Source organism: Quercus suber, unplaced genomic scaffold (genome assembly GCF_002906115.3).
Source record: "Quercus suber isolate HL8 unplaced genomic scaffold, Cork oak 2.0 scaffold_619, whole genome shotgun sequence".
NCBI lineage: Eukaryota > Viridiplantae > Streptophyta > Magnoliopsida > Fagales > Fagaceae > Quercus > Quercus suber.
The window spans coordinates 109,592-127,205 of NW_027070062.1; the positions used below are offsets into that span (position 1 = coordinate 109,592).

A 17,614-nucleotide genomic window follows, 5' to 3' on the forward strand; every position below is an offset into this window, starting at 1 on the left:
TAACAACAATAAATGCTATGCTTCAGCTTTTAGATATATATAGAATATAGATATGTGTGTGTTTGTTCCACAAAGACCTTCACATTCAACGGGCAACCACTTCAGTGATTGTTAAATCATCAACCAAACAAATTTCTAGCTGTAAAGCCTTTAATCTGGAGTCTTTTTCGTCGCCTTCATCTCTTTTCATTGAAAAAGCAGGCTTTTTGGGATTTGTCACAACTATAGTTTCATTTTTTAGCATTGAGGAAACTTCCAACATTGATGGCCTATCAATTGCGCTTTCCTGAACGCATAAAAGAGCTATTTGCATGCATCGAATTAGTTTACATGATGAAGTTGTATCATCTAGAGCTGGATCCATAAATTCCATGCCTTTACCGTCTTTCCATAGCTCATATGCCTGAAATATAGAATATTGACCATCATTTTGAAATGCGGAAATATATAATACACAAAAAAAGAAAACAAATTCAAGATTGGTTCTAGCAATGTTTGTTAAAGTAACTTACATACTCTAGGAGGTTTAGATTCTCATCCAAGCCATGATAACAAGTAGTCCTCTTACCGCTTATGATTTGTAGAAGTAGAACTCCAAAACTATAAACATCAGATTTAGTGGAGTATACACCTTTTTGGGCGTATTCAGGAGGAATATAACCACTACATTGTTGAAGTATCAAATAGCATTGTTAATTACTTAACAATAATTCATGGGCTATAAAACTTTACCAGGTAGAGGTACTTACTATGTTCCAACAATCCGATCTGTGTTTGCTTCGTGTTCATCTTTCTTGAAAATTCTAGCCATGCCAAAGTCTGAGATCTTCGGCTTCATCTCTTCATCTAGTAAAATGTTACTAGATTTTAAGTCTCGGTGAATTATTATCATTCTTGAGTATTCTTGGAGATATAGAAGCCCTTGAGTTACTCCTTCAATAATGTCAATACGTTTTTTCCAATCCAATAGGCCCCGTCTGATAGGGTCTATGACAAATTCCATATTATAACAATCAGTTATATAATCATATTGGGGCTAATAGAGCATTAAGATGTGAAAAATTTCATTTAACATATCTCAAATATTGTAATTGGAAGCAAAAAAGATATCAGACCAAAGAGGTAGAAGTCCAAGCTTTTATTTGGCATGTACTCGTAGATTAGCATTTGTTCATCACTTTCAATGCAAAATCCCAAAACTTGCACAAGATTTACATGTTGTAGTTTCGCAGTAAGCATAACCTCAGTCTTGAACTCCTCAAATCCTTGCGTAGATGTTTTTGAAAGTTTTTTCACTGCAATTTCTTTTCCATTTGGTAACACACCCTGATAAAATATACACACACTTATGATTGGTATTATTTAGCCAAAAAGACACTTTAAGACATTTTCTACCCATGCTGATAAGAGTATTGCTAGGACACAACATTTTTCATAACTCCAAACGTGACTTATAAAGTCTATAAATGGCACTACTTTTATTATATACAAATCACAACAAATTATATTAACAATTGTGAAAAATGTTGTGTCCCTAATCCTATTTGGCAATAAAATATGATATTGGAATTGTTTTATAGATAGATTCATGTTTTTGCTAATTGCTTGAGTGTAAAAGATGTAGTAGCAACAGTTTACCTTGTAAACGGGGCCATAACCTCCCTCTCCAAGTTTATTTTCAAATGAAAATTTATTTGTAGCTGCCTCAATGTCAGTTAAACTAAATACTTGCAGATTAGGAACACTGCTATTTGAATCTCCAGCAGCTGCTATGTTATTAGCTTTGGACTCTAATTTTTTTGCTATAACCACAATTCCAATATTGAAAAAATAAGATTAAAAAGAAGAGCAAAGCCTAAAAATATTAATTCTTAAATCATGGAAATAATAAGTAATCCTTCTAACCATAGATGGGAATTGTAACACATTTAGTCGAAAAAGAAAGTTACCCTTGGATCTAAGCTTTCTCATCCGTAAGTAACACACTAAAAGGCATAGTAGGAGACCAATGGTAGCAGTTGTAGTCAAAATGATCACTAATAAAGGCCACTTGGGTCGTCCATTATTTTCTTCCTCTTGAGCTGACAATGCAATTCATTAATATAACAAGAGATGAATATGTCATAGAAGATCTTGAAACAATTTAATTTAGATTTTGTCATTTTTTGACAACTTTAAAATGTGTTTGGAAATGTTGGAGAAGAGAGGAAGAGAAGAGAAATGAGAAGAAATGTGGTCAATTCGCTTTGGTCCACATATTTGCAATCCACCCAAATTGGGCAGATTTGAAGGGAGAGAATGGTTTTTAAAAAATGGGGCTCACAACGTAACATAATATAATATGAAGTTACATATTTGTCTATAAGTGCACTTGCACCAGTAGGTGTAAAATAGAAAAAGTGCATAATTTTACATATTTTTGCTCAAAATTTACTCACATCAGTCTATATATATTACTTTACATATCCAATATTGCTACAATAACTATGCAAATATACACGGTTAAGCTTTCTAAATGATTATATTATTTTATTTTCTCTCTCTTTCCCTACCCCTTTTTCCTTTACTTTCTCTTCAATCTAGCAACACCCTACCCTTTTCCTCATCTATCTTCTCTTGAATCCAACAACATGCTATGCAAATCTATATAAATCATCAAACTCATTCTAAATCTAGATCCAAATTCATCAAACCCATACACAAATTCATATAAATAATCAAACCCAAATTGCAAAAGAAGGAGGAAAAGAAGTAGCAACAACAAATCAACCCAAAATCACCACTTTTTCCGCCTAAAATCTTTGCTTTCTCTACCCAAAATCATTGCCCATAATCAAATCCAAATTGCAGAAGAAGAAAGAAGAAGGAGACTGAGAATGAGAAGAAAGAGAGGCCCATTTAGGGAAAATAGAGATAAGGAAAAGAAGAAGAAAGAGTCTATGTGTTCAGAGAAAAAAAGAGAGTGTTAGGTGGGGGTAGGTGTGAAATAATAAAAAAAGTGAGGAAAAATATTATTTAAATAAAAGAGTGTGTATAATAGATAAATTGATGTGGGTGTTTTTGTAAAGTACTTGTGCAAAATAGAAAAAAGTTGGTTCTAATGCTAAAATAGACGAAAAACTTTAGATGGATTGATGTGAATGCTCTAAATTTTATGCATTTTTTACATTTATATGAGCATAAAGTAAAAAACCATATATTTTCTTTTCATTTTCTTTCTTATTGCAAACCAAACAAAGGAAAAAGAAATATATTCTTCTCTTTTCTTTTCCCCTTCTCTCTCTATTTCCAAACATACACATGAGAATTGATTTCTTTTCTTTTCCTTCTCATTTCCTTGCTATTAGTAATTTCTTTTCTCTTCTCTTCCCTCATTTATAACCAAACAAAGCCTAATTGTTAAAGGAATGGTATCTCACATAGTTTAGTTATGAGTTTAAAACTTTAAATTTGGTACAATTGTGACCTTAAAAGAGGGGGTTTTACACCCTCCAATCCTAGCTTGCCACTTCAGTATTTTATAAATTAAAGAATAAGTAATGCCACACACAATCAATCCCCAACAACCCAAATCACAAATGTGCTCCTTTCATAGATTCATCTAACCCCTAAGCTCCACCCATCGCTGACTGTAGCCTCTAGCGTCCTTAGTACCAAGCTCAACCCATCATTAACCCCCATTCATCCCTTAACCTGAGTTAATGAGTTCTTCTAAAACACACACACACACACACACACACACTTTCTCTCTCTCTCTCTCTCTCAGTAAAAATTAAACCTCCATGGCCGGCCGAAGCTCTCTATGAGTTTTTACCACCGCCCACCAATCATCATTGCCATAGTCTCTCTCTCTCTCTCTCTCTCTCTCTTCCCAACTTTTTCCTTTTCACTCAACCCTCTCCCTTTCTCAAATTCATCCATCTCACTCTCACTTGATTTGGGTCTCTTTATATCTTTGCTTGATTCATCTCAGAGTGAGCACCAACACTCCATGGCGGTAATTTAGAGGTTCTAGGTGCTCATGTTTGGTGGATTTACAAATTGGTGGTCATGGTTGGGTGTTTTGAGAGGTTTTTGGTATTGGAAGACTCTGGCCATAATATGAAAGGTGCACAGAGCCTCTTAGGGGATTGTGAATTGGTGGTGATGAGCGGTAGCAAACCTTAGTGCCAAGGAGGCTAGTCGCTATTGTTGATGGGTAGTGCTTGGTGGCTGCCCAAATATGAGAGAGTACGTAGTGATTTGGTGGGTTGATGAGGATTGATTATGTATGGCACTACCTATTCTTTATTTTGTAAAATGCTGACGTGGCAAGCATGGATTAGAGGATGTAAAACCCCTCATTTTTGCAACAATTGAACTAAATTTAAACTCTTAGTTTATTAAAGCAACTTGTTAATTTAATCTTATCAATGTTAAAAAGAAATCATTTGTGCCATCTTTTGTGTTCCACTTTATACTCTATCAAATATGATATTTCACGTGTTTGATTTTTTACTTTGATTATTTTATAAGGAAAATAAAATAAATATATGGTAAGTTGTGATTGTTGAAGTATAAAGTTGAATACAATTAGGGTCATATTTTGTTGTAATTGGCTAATCCTTTGACAAAATGCACTTTACTTGTAATTGGGTAGATCTAAGATGGGTTTAGTACTTCGAGAAACATGTTGTTCAAGGCAATTATTAAAGACATAGAGATTGGTCTAAGGAACAAGTGAAGAAAAACTGTTCATTAAGTCTCGACAGATAGCTTGATAGATGCTTGCTATTGAGACTTAATGTGAAGCTTAATAGATAGCTCGATCTATCGAGAATTACGATTTCAGAATTTCTAGATTTGAAACTTGGTCTAGTCTTATATATTTGTTTAGGGTTTCTTTTCTCATAACTCTAGACATATATAAAGCTTATTTTAAAGGCTGTCACACATGGATATAAATACCAAGAGATTTATTTTCTCCGTGTGAAGCTAATGTGTTTATACGCCATAGGGTTTTGTAACTGAGTGCTTTCATATCTTCATTGTTGATGAAGTGAAGAACTTTGCAACCAACGACATTTGTTCAAGTTGTTAGAATTAGTCACGTACTTGGGATCCGTGCTAAGGGTTAGTCACAAATTGGAGGTTTATGCATCAAGGGAAAGAAGGCTACAATAAGATCAAGTCCAATTGAGTATTGGAGTGAAGGTTTAACTGTAGGTTGGTTTTTTGGGATAGGCTAGGGTAGTTGGTAAGATTCCTTATATTTGTAACCGCTTGATTATTGATTAGTGGTTTATTGGGAGAGGTGACCTTAAAATCACCCGGTGGAGTTTTTGCCTTATGAGGTTTTCCCTATTTGTCAACAAATCACTATGTTCAATTTATTTTCCGTTGCATTTAACTTTTTTTTTTTTTTTTTGGTGGTGATTTGTTGGTGCCTCCATGATTTGCATGCAATTGAACCTAATTAATCAACTTGGGTAATTAAATTAATTAACTGGGGTCAAGTTATCATAACCCAACAAATACAAAAAAATGGGACAAAGAATTTGAATTCGGTCAATATCGTATTGCATATGTCATGCCAATTAGCAACTGCCATTTTGTGGAATAGTTCTAGTACCAAATAAAATGTCACATTTTATATGGCAAACTGTGATTGACTGCTCATCACTTTAACATGGACCCGCCACTCATAGTTTGTCATGTGGTTGATTGTGGCTAAGTTATAGCCCTAGAATTTTTGTTTTGTTTCATGGTAATTGATGAAATACACAAAAAAATAGGTCTTGATGGCGTACCAAGTCATTAGAAAAAAAAAATCATTTAAGAAGCCGGTTGCTTTATGACTATGGAAGAAATTTTTACACCCTCTCGCTTATTTCTGAGCCCACCACAACCATACAGAGAAGGTTTGAAAATGTTGTGAACTATATCCAGTGCTCATAGACTTATTGCTAAACAAAAGGACAATAATTAGACCTCATGGCTGGCGCCTTTAGGTGCAATTTTATAACAAGTGGCTAGGAGGAGAGAACGATTTCAACATGATTATTTAAATGATGGGGAAGCCATCGAAATTGTTAGGTTCTAAGTATTTAGTCATAAATGTTTAGGTTCTAAATATGTTGTATGTTGACAAACTGAGAACAAAAACTTGTCTAGGATTAGATCTTAGTGTCTTTGAAGTGTTTTAGACATTGCGAAGTTAATACAAGTCAAGATTCAAGAACATACAAGATGTTGAAAGAAAAATTCAAAATATGTCTAGCTTGACCGATCAAGAGAAGCCTTCGATCGATCAAACTGCGAATTTGCAAAATTTTAAATAAAGCCCAATAGCCCACGAAACATTTAGGGTTTGAGTCCAACATTGCTAGGTCTAAAAGGAAAACCCTAAAACACGTTTTTCAAGTCTTGAGAGTTACTCTTGTGAGATTTATGAGGTTTTTTACCTTCCAACTCTATCAAGCACCTACTGGAGATCAAATCCATATTGCTACTACCAGTAGAGTACAATTGTAACCAAGCCTTCAGCTATCAAGTGTACTGAAGAGCAAGGCATGAACTGGTTGTTCATGTGAGAGCAGATCCAAATTAAAGAAGTTTGAGAAGTTCATAGCTCGGTTTGCTAACTGTGTTGGATTAACTACAAATTGGTATTGTTAACTATAAATCTCAATTTGATATAGAGGATTGTTCTCTTGGGATAGTTCCCCCCTAGGTTTTTTTTACCTTTAAACGAGTTATTTCATTGGTTTTCTTAGGTTATCATGTCATTATGTTATTTACTTTTTTGCTGTGCATGATATGTTTGATTATTGTTTAAACTAGGACTACATAATTAACCTAAGCAACTACTTGGCTAATCAATTAGGTTAAATATTTTGTGTTTTCTAGGGGTCCAAAACTTTACAAGTGGTATCAGAGCGGGTTAACTCTTGATTAGGCAGTCTTACCTGGAGTTGATCCTTGATCTCTGCTGTCATGGATCGTGGTCACTCATTAGTGACCCCTCCTTACTTTGATGGGAATAACTATGCATATTGAAAGGTGAGAATGAAAGCCTTCTTGAAATCTTAGGATGAGAAAGTTTGGTTATCTGTGGAAATTGGTTGGGAAAAACCTACCACTCTAGTGGCTCAATGGACTGATGCCCAAAAGGAAGTAGCTAGTTTTAGTAGCAAGGTAATGAATGTGATATTCAATGCTATTTCCCTAGAAGAATTCAAAAAGATATCTAATGTAGAGGTAGCACACATTGCATGGAATATCTTACAAATTGTGCATGAAGGAACTAAACCTGTGAAAATAAATAAATTGCAGCAGTTAACTTCTAGGATTGAGAGTATCAAAATGGCAGAAGATGAGACCTTTGATGGGTTTTACACTAAACTAAATGACATAGTAAACTCTGCTTTTAACTTAGGTGAAGTTTATGAGGAACCTAAGATAGTTAGAAAAATCTTAAGATTCTTAACTAAAGAATTTAGGCCCTAAGTCACTACCATTATTGAGAGCAAGGATGTGGACACAATCCCTGTGGATGAATTAGTTGGATCCCTTCAAACTTATGAGTCTGATTTACCTAAGACTAGCAAGTCTAAATATATGGCCTTGAAATCAATAGATGATGTTGATGAGAATGTGTTTGACAATGAGATTTCTTCTACTAAAATTGCTTGTCTTGCCAAGCAATTTTGGAACTTTTTGAAAAATAATAATAAAAGAGCCAAAAACAAAAACTTTGCTGACCATAAGAATGTGAAGAAGAATGAACAGCCTAAAGGTAATCCATCTGAAAAACCTAACTTTAACAAAGATAAGGTTGGTCAATCTTCAAGCAACTTTTTAAGCCAACAATGTTTTGGACGTCAAGGTTATGGACATGTTAAAGCTGAATATCCTAGATACTTGAGGTCTAAGGGTAAAGTTATGGTTATGAGTCAGATAGTGATCAAGAAGGAAAGTTCATGGCCTTCATTGCTACTGCTGTAGTAGTTGAATCTATTGAGTAAAATGTTGAGAGTCTTGATGAGGAACTCTCTAAGAATCCTGATTTGCAAGAAGCTTACAATAAGCTATGCAAGATTGTAGCAAAAGATGCCACGAATGTTGACCTTTCTTTGAAAAAGATTGACACTCTAGAACTTGAAAAGAAAAAACTTTTGGTCAAATAGTTTGATGCAAATGAATTGATTAATATTGTTAAGATTGAGAACATGACTTTGATTAAAAGGTACTAGAAACTGAATTGAATGTTTTTAGAGAACAACTTGGTAGGACTTCTAGTTCTAAGCTTGATAACATGTTGAGTGTTCAAAAATCATCATCTGATAAGACTAAATTAGGATATGTTGAGAGTGGTTCTTCTTCAATGTTGACTTGAACTAAGTTTGTTCCTCTAGTGTCTGTGCCTAAACTGGAAGTGTGGGTTAAAAAGGAAGAAATTCTAGCCTCTAGGAAAATCAGGGTAAATTTAAGTGACACCAAAACCTAAGTAGCATGCTCATCCTGTAGCTAAGAAATGACACAAGGCTTAATGGTTTTGCCATTTTTGTGGTGGAGCTGGGCATACTTGCCCTAATTGCTTCAAGTTACATGCTAGCAAGCAAGCAACTAAACAAAAAGTGTATATGCCAACAACACAAGATCCAATGACACTTATTCATGAGTTGGTAAAAGCTGTTAGCCTCTATTCCAATTCTAGAGTTGATTATCAATCTCATCTGTCTAAGAACTCCAATTTCCAGCCCACATCTAAGAAGATGTGAATGTAAAAGACTCATCATAAATGAGCCTGTTTGACATGGTCCTCGTGCTTTGTTTCTTGATTCTTTGGAAAAATTGTTTTGTTTAGTATTTATTTTTTGCATTTCATTCTAGGATTAAAAATTTTTTTTTTTTAAAAAAAAGCAATTGTATTGCACACCATTTAGTGTGTGATTAAGGTTGGCCAATGAAACTTTGTATTCATGACTGTGTACCTTATTTATCTTTGACAAGCTTTGTTTTTCACTTCACTAGTTTGTGATACTATATGCTTGATTGTGTGATTTGTATTTAGTCTTTAATCAAACAATCTTGATTTTAATGTCACATATTTTGATCGTAAGTACTAAAAAATCCTAGGAAAAAGGTATAAATAACTATCTCACTACTATTACTCACCAATTGTAAACACCTATGTGCAAATCATAAAAACCGTGCTTGGTAAGTGTAGCACTTGCACAACAAGAAAAAGGTGTTTGTAAATATAAGTGGTATTTTCTTTTCTTTCTCTTATATACCCATGCATGATATGCTAAATTGTGCTTGAAAGAGGGGGAAAAAAAAATAATGTGATCAAAAGAAAACGAAAAAGCAAAAAAAATCAAAACGCTTTTAAAATATGATTGCAAGCGTGTTTCTAAGAGATGTGAGAGTTATAAGATGTAACTTTGTAGGTGATAGTTGCTTTCAAACCAATGTGATTGATGATGCAGAAAATTTGAGTAAATTCTATCTACATATCACCAATTTAGTGTTTTATACACTTACTAGTTACACATATTACATGCAAATCATTGCTAAATCATGTACATGAGATTGTGTGTGTTGTCTAATCTGGCCATCTTTAATTGCATATGAAGTGATGTATAGTACAACTTTCTTGAATTTGAGTGGAATTTGATGAAAAATGGTTTAGAAGTTTTAAATCGAGTGATTTTCACTTCTTGTTTGATTTCAAGTTTGAGAACTTAAGTGTAAAATGATTTTGAAACTTTCAAGATGTGTTTATGTGTATTTCATGTCATAAAAACTGCTTTTGAATTGGTTTTTTTGCAAAATTTCTAAATTTTTCAAAATTTAAAAATTTTCACTGTTTTGATTGATCGAAATAGACTCTTGACCAATTGAAAATGTCCAGTCTTTAAGCCAAAACTATATGCTTGGTTTGATCGATCGATGCTCCATTCCTCTTGACCAATCAAAATTCAAAATTTTCAAATTTTAAAGGCTTTTGATACATTAGTTTTTGTCTTATCTCACCATTTTTCATCGACTCCTCCCGATCCCTCTTAGAACAATTATTATTTATTTTTATTTATTTATTTTTTTTTTTGTATTGAAAATTCCTAGTTTGCCTATTCGATTAATGCTCGATTCCTCTCGACCGATTGAAATTTTAAATTTTCAAATTTTAAAGGCTTTTGACAGATTAGTTTTTGTCTTGTCTCACTATTTTTCTTCGACTCGTCTTGATCTGTCTTAGAACATAATTTTTATTTTTTATTTTTATTCTTTATTTTGTCTTTTTCCAAGTCAAAGCTTTAAGGTTTTCTTCTACATAATTGGTAAGAATCTTTTACCTTTTTAAAAAGCAAATCAAATTACAACATAACATGCATGAATCATTCAAATTTCTTAAAATTTTTGGACTTAGAAAATTTGGGGTTTTTGATGTTTTTGGGTGTTTTGATTTGAAATAGTCATTGGGTTTTTGTCTATGCATGATATATACATGATTCCTATGCTTGAATTTCAAAATTTTCATGATTGTTGAAAATTTAAGCAATTAAGGTTCATGTGTTCTTGAGTAAATTGGGGATTTTGTTCAATTGGATAAAATTGGGTAAAATTGACCTTTGTAGTTGTTTGATTGAATGTTTATAACATGTTTTAAACCTGTTGTGATGATCAATTTGTGTTTTTTTTTTTTTTTTGTTGAAAAAGTAGGGTTTATGTTCTTCATAAATGGGGGATTTTTTTATAAAACTTGATTTTTTTGATCAATTTTCAAAATTCTTTGATTTTGAACACCTCAATGCATTAGTTTCATGCATCATATGAGTATGTGCATCATGCATCATGTAGATTTTCAAGATTGCATTCCTATATCCTGTTTATCTCTCTAATGCAGTTTGCCCTTGTGTTTTCTTGTGTTTTTGTTTTTGTTTCTACTCCTTAGAATTTAGACATGGCTTCTAGATTCTATGGGTTGGTTGCCCATTTGTACAAACTTAGTGTCTCCCCCTATAGCCATAATTAGAAAGTTCTACTCTAACCTATTTTTCCACTCTGCTATAACCAATGGTCACTTCTTGACTACTTGAATTAGGGGTGATGAGTATCAAATCACTAAGAAAGTAGTGGCTGATGCTCTCACAATTCCTTTTGTACATCACCTTACATATCCATACACTGATCGTCCCTCTCTTAGTGATGTAATGTCACTTTTGTGCGGCAAACAATGACATGGGAAGATAAGCCTCATCTTGAGTCAAGTGAACACATTGAGAAAAACTATCTTTTGTTTAGAATTTCATGTCATAGTATATTTCGTATCTCTCATATACATACAATTACTATTAATCATTGTATATTCTTGTATGCCCTTGTCATTGGTGCTTCCATATGTCTTCGTTCTCTTTTCATCCAAACCATTGTAGATGTCAACAAAAACACTTCAAAGAAATAAGATCTCTTCTTCCCTGTTTCAATCCTTAGAACATCTAGGATTTGTGTGTACCTCTTCGTCTGAGCTTGACCATTAGATAGCACCTATTGGAGCAACCTTTCTGTAGCAAAGTAGAGCTCAAAAGAAGACCCTAGTGACAAGCAAGGGAAAGGGAAAGCGACAAAAAGTGTATCCTCCCTAAGGATATGTACAAATTGATCCTTTTGTGGATCCTATTGTTGAGCCTAAAGATGGGGATGAGGATACTCCTACTGCTGGTACTTCTAGAGCAGCACTATCCCTCCGCTCCATGCTAGAGAGAGTACTAGAGACTCAGTTGTACACCACACCATGATAGAGACCTTTATAATGACTCAGGAAGCCCATGGATAGCTTTTGGAATCACTGATCATAGATGTTGCTACTTTGAGAGTTGAGTTCAATGAGTATAGGAGTTCTTTTCCTCCACCTCCACTCTCGGATGATTGAGATGATTGCCTTTGGCAATATGTAACAAAAAGGGGAAGTAGAATAGGTAGGGGGAGAGTTCTTGTACTTAGGGGGAGTATTTGTTTTTAGGTGGAGTTTGTTTAGTTTTGTTTAGCCTTTTCTTTATCATTTATTGTTTTTATTATTTTGTTGTGTATTAACATGTTTCATAAACTTGATGCTTTATGAGATATTTTGGTTTTCGTTGGTTTCCTTGTTACGTATTTGTTTTGTGATTCAAAGTTAGGTTTATACTGTATTTTCCACACGTCTTTATGGTTTGTTTTTAGTATTTCAGGAATTTTTAGGTTAATTCTTTCATGATGTTGCTGCCTATTATTACAACTTATAGATAGTAGATTGTAATTGAATTGTATTGGGCAAAATTCTTATAATTGGGTTAGTTCTTGAGTTGAGCAGTACATTTTATATATAAGTTTTTTCATTGATTACCAAAGGGAGAGATTGTTAGGTTCTAAATATTTAGTCATAAATGTTTAGGTTCTAAATGTGTTGTATGTTGGCAAACCGAGAACAAAAACTTGTCTAGGATTAGATCTTAGTGTCTTTGTAGTGTTTTAGACATTGCTCAAGTTGATACAAGTCAAGATTCAAGAACGTACATGCTGCAAAAAGAAGAATTCAAAATTTGTCAAGCTCGACTGATCGAGAGAAGCCTTTGATCGATCGAATTGCGAATTTGTAGAATTTTAAATAAAGCCCAACAACCTGTGAAATGTTTAGGGTTTAAGTCCAACATTGCTAATTATAAAAGGAAAACCCTAAAACATGATTTTCAAGTCTTGAGAGTTACTCTTGTGAGATTTGTGAGGTTTTGTATCTTCTAACTCTATCAAGCACCTACCGGAGATCAAATCCATATTGCTAGTGCCAATGGAGTAAAGTTGCAACCAAGCCTTCAGCTATCAAGTGTACTGAAGAATAAGGCATGAACTGGTGGTTCATGTGAGAGTAGATCCAAATCAAAGAAGTCTGAGGAGTTTAAAGCCCAATTTGGTAACTGTGTTAGAATTATTACGAATTGGTATTCTTGACTATAAATCTCAATTTGATATAGTGGATTGTTCTTTTAGGATAGTTCTCACCAGGTTTTTTTACCTTAAAACGAGTTGTTTCATTAGTTTTCCTAGGTCATCATATTATTGTGTTATTTAATTTTCCATTGTGCATGATATATATGATTATTGTTTAACCTAGGACTGCATAATTAACCTAAATAACTACTTGGCTAATCAATTAAGTTAAACATATTGTGTTTTCCAAGTGTTTAAAACTTTACAAACATTTTTACAAGCCTTAGCCAAAATTTGGCATTATAGCCCTATCAATGCACTAGATATAGAATCAGGCCTAGTGAATCTTTTTTCCTCAATTAAACACGTTGGGACATCCAAAATATTGGTTTCTTAATTATTTTGGCTAATACGATCAAATTTGAAGTCATAATGATATTATTTGATAGACATGGCAAAATGGGCCAAAATTTGTTGACTCGACCCAAACCCGCCTGTTTTGAACCCGCCCAAACTCAAATTTTTTGGCCCGAATAAAAAATGGACCAACCCATGGCTCACCCCCTTTTTTTTTTGCTGGCTAATCCGGTCCAACTCAACTAACTAGTGACCCGACTCGATTTTTTTTTTCCTAAAAAATATTTAGACTACATGCCAAGGTGCTAGTTGCATAGACATAAATCACTACACTAACATTATTTAGACATTTAGTAGCCACCAGTGGCAGTGGCTATACTGCCATTTATTAAAAAAAAGTTAGTTAAAAGGAAAAAAAAATATGAAAGGAAAAAGTATCTACAACTACACGTCTACACTATAAATGTCTAGCACTAAGTCAAGTACTAAGTAGTAGAGGAAAAAAAAAAAAAAAATACAAAAGGCAAAACATTTACAGCTACACGTCTATACTACTAAACGTCTAACACAAAATAAATACTAAGTAGTAGAGGAAAAAAAAATGCAAAAAGAAAAATTTCTTACAACTACACGTCTACACTACTAAACATATAACACTAAGTTAAATACTAAGTAGTAGAGTTAAATACTAGGACTAAGTTACTAACTATAAGTCTAAATAGCACAAAACAAAACTAAAGTAAAAGAAAAAGTCCAAAAGCCCGTATTATTAGTGAATTTTGAATTTGAAGTGTATAAACTTAAAACATATACTTTTTGTGCTCCTTAAAATCTCTCTCTCTCAAGTTGTAAATTTGTAATTATAAGCATTATGCCTGTGAGTTATTAACATGGAAGATTTTGTTATTATGAGTGTAAAGAATTTTAGCCATATATGCACAAAACTATTAGAATTGGAAGGATATGAGAAATTTTATGTTTTTTGGTTTTTTTTTCCCCCTTCACATGTATAATAGTAACGCAAATAGTCTAATAACAGTAGGTGCCCACTTAACGAAAAAAACAAAGGGTATCATGTACCATTTGTTTCCTCGATTGATTTGATTCATTCTTTCTAAAAATTTGGCATTTATTTGTTTTTTTTTTTTCTTTTTTTCCATGTGTAAATACAGGTTGGCCTGAACACACCCGACCCACCCGCAACCCGATTGGCCAGACTTGTTTTCAACTTGTTTAAAACAGTCCATTTTTGAACTTGACCCGTTTAACCCACAACCTAATTAACCCGACCCAATTTGACCAATTGCCATGTCTACTATTTGATTCTTTAAAAATGTGGGCAAATTTTTTTTGTTTTGTTTTGTTTTTTTTTTGTTTTTGAGGAAACAAAAATGTGGGCAATTAGATTAACTTTCTGGCAAGAGAAAAATTGATTTAAAAAAAGAGATTAAATTTAATAAGGACGTGGTGTAAAACCCTACTTTTACCCATCCAATAATATCATGCCACATCATATATTTGTAAGTAAAAAATTAGGTGTTACCTATACAATCACACTCTCACTGTTATCTAATTAAAAAACGAAAATCTCAATCTAACCTTCTTCCTCCACAAGCTGTTGGAGTTGCTGCCAGACGAAAAGCCTTGGACATGATGGTCTAACTAGATTTGGTATTTTATTGATTTTTAAAGAAAAAATCAATGTCAATCAACCCAAGCTTAGGAAGATCAAAACTTAAACGTCATTCTATTTCTTTTCATGGAGAAGAAATTTTTCTCCTATTGTTTGTTGCAATCCTTTTTGTTTTGAGGAAAGGATGTAAGATTAATGCCAAAGCTTCAAGATTCAACAAGTCTATGGCAGCTCCGACCATCTATTTCAGACTTCGACTTTGTTGACGACACTTTTCAGTTCAGCTGCATTTTCGGCAGCATGTAGGAGAAAGAAGTTTGGTTGGGGTTTTCACTTTCAGATGGTGGTGTCAGTTTTTTATTTTATTTTTATTTTAAATATTTGAGTGAGCGACTTTTTTAGTGGAAGTGTCACAAGTGTGATTGGGTGTATCAGTACTTGTTCATGCTTATTCTTTTATTTGAAAAAATTCTGGTGTGCCAATATATTATTAGAGGGTGTAAAATTAGGCTTTTATAACTAATTCTTATCAAATTTAGACTCTTAAAAGAAATAGAATACCAAGAGTGCAGCATCTCTTCCGTACCTGCTAAAGAAAGTGCCCAATTATCATCATATGGGATTTGCCACACAACGTAACCAAGTAGCTTCTTCTCTCTGGCATAAGAAACCTTCATTCTGACAGCCTCAACATCATCAAAGCCAATCCAAGTCGATCCGACCGTGCAGTAATTTACTACATATGTAGCATTATACATTATTGCAGCCCCGTAGCTCTCAACATAACTCTTGATTCGGTAATACCTGATGGCTCCACCACCTTTAATTGCAATGGCAGCAGGACCTGTTGCTGGAGCACCTATTCCGTTGTCATTGGGGTTCTTTAGCGTCCACGCATAGCCATAGAAAGGCAATCCCAAAACCAACTTGCTAGCAGGCAAGCCTCTACCAATCCATGCACCAATACCATAATCCGTGCTAGCGTTACTCGATGGGTCATATAAGGCTGCAGAAGCACCGGTATAGTTTGACCATCTGGGCGCATGGTAGTCATAAGCATTAACATGGACCCAGTTCAAGTTACTCCGAATTGAGTCCACAGGGAAAGAAACTGAATTTAAATCTGGCGAGAAATGAACTGCAGCAGTCAAAATCAAGTCTTTCTGGCTAGAATTCTTTGCCTCAGAATTCACAGCCGCACGCCAATCTTGAAATAGCATTCCCATATTGGTCATGTCGGAGCTAGTGTTCGCTGAATCCCAACCAAAGTCTAGGCCTTGAAAGCCATAAAGCCTTGCTATCTTTATTGAAGAGTCTATGAAAGATTTTCTGTAAGAAGCCTTGCTGACCATATTTGAAAGGGTGGTGTGGTTTGCCCCTGCACCACCAATGGAAAGAAGAGTGGTGACGGACGGGTTCTTTTGTCTAACAGTGTCTGTGAAGGTGAAGAAGTATTGCTTATCACTGGATGATACAGAGAGCTCGTAGGAGGAAGAGTTTACATCAGCAAAAGCGCAAATAAGGTGAGTAAAGAGGGCTGAGTTTATGTCTGAAATGGGAGAGCCGGTGCCAGAGTACCAGTAACCTGATTTGACCCAAGTTTGGGCTTCTGAAGGCATCAATTCTGAATAGAGAAGGATATGGAAAAGCAGAATGACAATTTTGGACATCATGTATGACGGTACTTGATTCTCAGGAGCAAATATAAGGTGCGTATAGAAAACTCACCAAATTAATTGACAGTATTTGTGCAAGGAGAGGATTTTGTGAACTGCGAGTACCTTTAACAGGTGAGATTTAAGAGGGAGTAGGAGGAGAGGCCAGAGGAGGAAGACGGTGACAAATTAGTAGGCCATTGAAGAATGGCGTGGCAACTAATGCTTCCACTGCATTCTGCATATGACAAAAGGCCAAAGGTGTAAGTATGAACATGACTTTTTTCTTCTTGTGATTATTCAATTATCAATAAAAGAAAATGAGTTTGATAAGAAAGAAAGTAATGTTATAGTTACACGTGGGATCTACCATAATGCCTACTCCCTATGAGAGTCCGGAGCAGTGCTCCGAAACTAAATAAGAATTGCCCACTGTTTGAGAGCACCAAGCAGACATACTTATTGCTGGTACCTTGCAATCACCTTCGAAGGCCTTCCTTACACTCCGTTTGCTTCGAGTGAAATTAGGAGGGGTGAAAAATGAAGTGAGGAAAATAGGGGAGGAAATGATGTTTTTTCCTGTTTGGTACAGGGAAGAAAACACAGAGGACAGAAAATGCTGATGAAAAAAATTCACTGGGCCCACAGATTTTTTTCCTCCCGATTTGGGAGGAAAATTGGGAAGAAAAGAGAGAGAGAGGGAGGGGCTTAACACTTAAATTACATATTTATCCCATTCTCTTGTGAGTCAGGTCCTTGACTCCTTTTTCTTTTCTTTTTTTTTCGTACAACACCCTTTCTTTTTTCAATTGTTTTGGTTTTTTTTTTTTATATAAAAATTTTTTTTTGGTTTTTTATTTTTTGAAAAAAAGTTTTGGGTTCTTGAACTTCTTTTCCTCTTTTTATTTTAGTTTTTTAATGAAGAAATCATTCATACATATTTTTTTAATAAAACATAATGCATTATTTTTGTTTTACCTAAATTGGATATAATGGTAACTTTATACAAACTTTATTT

At 34.2% G+C, this 17,614-nt stretch overlaps 1 protein-coding gene across 3 annotated transcripts; it reads right to left on the minus strand.

Moving 5' to 3' along the window:
* Window positions 1-17,174, minus strand: LOC112000515 (cysteine-rich receptor-like protein kinase 4). 3 transcript variants are annotated; one of them, XM_065765262.1, is made up of 9 exons: window positions 16,967-17,173; window positions 16,670-16,834; window positions 15,528-16,565; window positions 1,950-2,081; window positions 1,639-1,802; window positions 1,116-1,326; window positions 750-987; window positions 513-663; window positions 1-403 (listed from the first exon to the last, which is right to left on the minus strand). In XM_065765262.1, exons 3-9 carry the CDS (start codon window positions 16,558-16,560, stop codon window positions 86-88), a joined length of 2,247 nt encoding a protein of 748 aa, XP_065621334.1. In that variant the 5' UTR covers window positions 16,561-16,565; window positions 16,670-16,834; window positions 16,967-17,173; the 3' UTR covers window positions 1-85. The 3 variants fall into 3 exon arrangements, with proteins under 3 accessions (XP_065621334.1, XP_065621332.1, XP_065621333.1); XM_065765260.1 differs by having other exon boundaries at window positions 15,528-16,834; window positions 16,967-17,174; XM_065765261.1 differs by having other exon boundaries at window positions 15,528-16,834; window positions 16,954-17,174.
* Between the last annotated feature and the right edge of the window lie 440 nt (window positions 17,175-17,614).